Source organism: Ictalurus punctatus, chromosome 4 (assembly GCF_001660625.3).
Source record: "Ictalurus punctatus breed USDA103 chromosome 4, Coco_2.0, whole genome shotgun sequence".
Taxonomy (NCBI): Eukaryota; Metazoa; Chordata; class Actinopteri; order Siluriformes; family Ictaluridae; genus Ictalurus; species Ictalurus punctatus.
Window position 1 is genome coordinate 10,909,760 of NC_071284.1, and position 2,741 is coordinate 10,912,500.

At 34.1% G+C, this 2,741-nt stretch overlaps 1 protein-coding gene across 3 annotated transcripts in view; it reads left to right on the forward strand.

Moving 5' to 3' along the window:
- The first annotated feature begins 634 nt into the window (after positions 1-634).
- Positions 635-2,741, forward strand: part of lrriq1 (leucine-rich repeats and IQ motif containing 1) — a 47,120-nt gene continuing 45,013 nt past the window's right edge. For 2 of the 3 annotated variants that reach the window (XM_053677949.1, XM_053677951.1), the window contains exons 1-3: positions 635-773; positions 2,399-2,543; positions 2,700-2,741. The exon at positions 2,700-2,741 is cut by the window's right edge and continues 61 nt beyond it. In XM_053677949.1, the coding sequence (XP_053533924.1) occupies positions 2,418-2,543; positions 2,700-2,741 (168 nt within the window). In that variant the 5' untranslated portion in view covers positions 635-773; positions 2,399-2,417. The remainder of the gene's footprint in view (positions 774-2,398; positions 2,544-2,699) is intronic. The other variant, XM_053677950.1, reaches the window with a different exon arrangement.

The following is a 2,741-nucleotide window of genomic DNA, read 5'->3' on the forward strand; positions in this document are numbered from 1 at the left end:
TTTTTTACCTTCAGAGGACGAGTCTGCGAGTGTTGTCTAATTTCCACGACAGTAGTTAGTTTATAGCATACATTTAGCTTTTTATTTCTGGCGATTGTATTTAGGCTTCAAACTTCATAAAAGTGTTAATTTGGGAAAATTATATTAATGGACAAAACGTGATAGTACTGTAAACTTTTGTTGATCACAGAGGTTTATTTTTATTTTATTTTTTATTTTTATTTTAGGTAATCCAAAAGCCTATGGGAAAAACCTATTGGGTTTTTGTCGAGAGAAGCAGTGTGATGCTAACATCCGGGTTCAGGCACAAAATTACGTCATCCCTGCGCCACTCAAATTGATTCTACATGCCAAATGTGGAGGTTACTAGCAGGCGTATCCTAAGGACACGCAAATTACTCATTGAGCTCTGTGTTTTGTCAGAATATTCTATATAGTTAGAATATAGAATATTCTAAATATTACAGAATTGTAAAAATAAGTAAATAAATTTAAATATTCACACACACACACACACACACACACACACATATATATATATATATATATATATATATATATATATATATATATATATATATATATATATATATGTATTTTGTCCCCCACACCGCCCTGTACTTTTTGGTTTCTATAGCAACCGCGACTCCACAGCGCCATAGACGCTACAGCGAACTGGCTCGTGTTTCTCTAGTAAATTAGCGTTAAATAAAAGAAAATCACTTGGATTTCAAGTTACATCACATCAAAGACCGAAGGTTTTTATACGAAAGGTATTTATTTAACGGTTTTGCTGTTATATAATACAATGAAACTTAGTGCAGTGTGCTTCGTTGGAGCTGAATACCAAACGCGTCCTTATTGAACACTAAGTGCACTACATGTGGTTTAGAAGCCTTTATGACATCATCTAAGAAGGGTACATATGTAGGGGGTACGATTTATTTGTAATTCAGCCTTAGTGCCTGATCTTCTGCATGACAGATTAAAAGTGTTGAAGCTTGCGGTTTTAAATCTTATTTTTATAATTACATTTGTATTATTAAATCTTATTTTTTGGAGGACTTGATGGATATACGTGTACTTTAGGATTGAAAACATTTATATGCATCATTAAGATATTTTAAATAATATGTATAGGCAATTAAAAAAACAAAACAAAATCACAATACAGTGGTGCTTGAAAGTTTGTGAACCCTTTAGAATTTTCTATACTTCTGCATAAATATGACCTAAAACAACATCAGATTTTTACACAAGTCCAAAAAGGTGACAACAAGAACCCAATTAAACAAATGAGACACGAATACTATACTTGGTCATTTATTTATTGAGGAAAATGATCCAATATTACATGTCTATGAGTGGCAAAAGTATGTGAACTTCTTGTATTAGCAGTTAATTTGAAGGTGGAATTAGAGTCAGGTGTTTTCAGTCAATAAGATGACAATCAAAAACCCCAAGCACACAAGTCATTCTATCAAATAATGGTTAATAATGTTTTGGAATGGCCAAGTCAAAGTCATGACCTTAATCCAATAGGAAGGACTTCAAGCAAGCAGTGAATGTGAGGAAACCCACCAACATCCCAGAGTTAAAGCTGTTCTGTACTGAGTAATGGGCTAAATTCCTCCAAGCCAATGTGCAGGGTTGATCAACAGTTACGGAAACGTTTAGCTGCAGTTATTGCTGCACAATGGGGTCACACCAGCTACGGAAACCAATGAAAATCTGATGATGTTTTAGGTAATATTTGTGCAGAAATATAAACAATTTTAAACGGGTCACAAACTTTCAAGCACCACTATAAAAAAGTAGATACCCTAATTGACTTAACAGAGGAAATGTATGGAAACATGAAGTGTTTGGAGTTGTGACAAACTGAGTTTGAAACTTCTCTCAGGTTTGACACTGCAGTCTGACGGCTTATCCATCTTCAAATGCACACAGATCGTTAGAGCACTGACTACACTGTGCAGCATGAGAAGATCATATTAGACAAGGAACTGGTGCAATTCTTGATAGTATTTTTCTATCATGAATTGAAATGATTAGATGCTAAACTGAGCCCATCTGATTGATAAATAGCATATAGTGTTCAATCATTGGCTGAATGAGGAAAAAGATGAAAGAGAAAGAGACCTCTGAGATTTGTAATGAGTACTTTGAAAGTCCAAATAAAAATGTAAGGAGTAAAATGTATGTTTTTCTTTTTTTCTTGGAAATGCAATTAAGTAGAGTACAATTATTCAATTTCAATTCTATTCAAGTAAAATGTAAATACACCACAATAATAAGTATGATAGAAAAGTATATTTTACTCAAGTGTTCTCCATCCCTGGTGCATGGTAATCCAATTTAAGGCTAGATGGTATTAACTACATAAACAGACTTGTAGGAACTTTACTCTGATTAGGATGGATGAACATGACATTGAACAAGCTATAGACGAAGAGCTGGAGAAGCTGAGTGTGAATCTCTCTGACATGGGCACTGACAGTGATGCAGACATTGAGGAAGATTTCACTGCATCTAATGAAAAGGTGTGTGTGTGTAATCTTTTATGTAGCGGTCAAGGTAGCTTCTGTTTGAATTAACTGGACATTTTTTGGTATTTTATCGTGTCTTGTTGTCTGTTTCCCACCTCACTTTGTATTTGTATCTATTTTTCATCTTCCTTTGTTCTTTTCAAATTACAGCTAGAGAATGACCTTCCTGACTCAGTGCTTGCCTACTTTAAA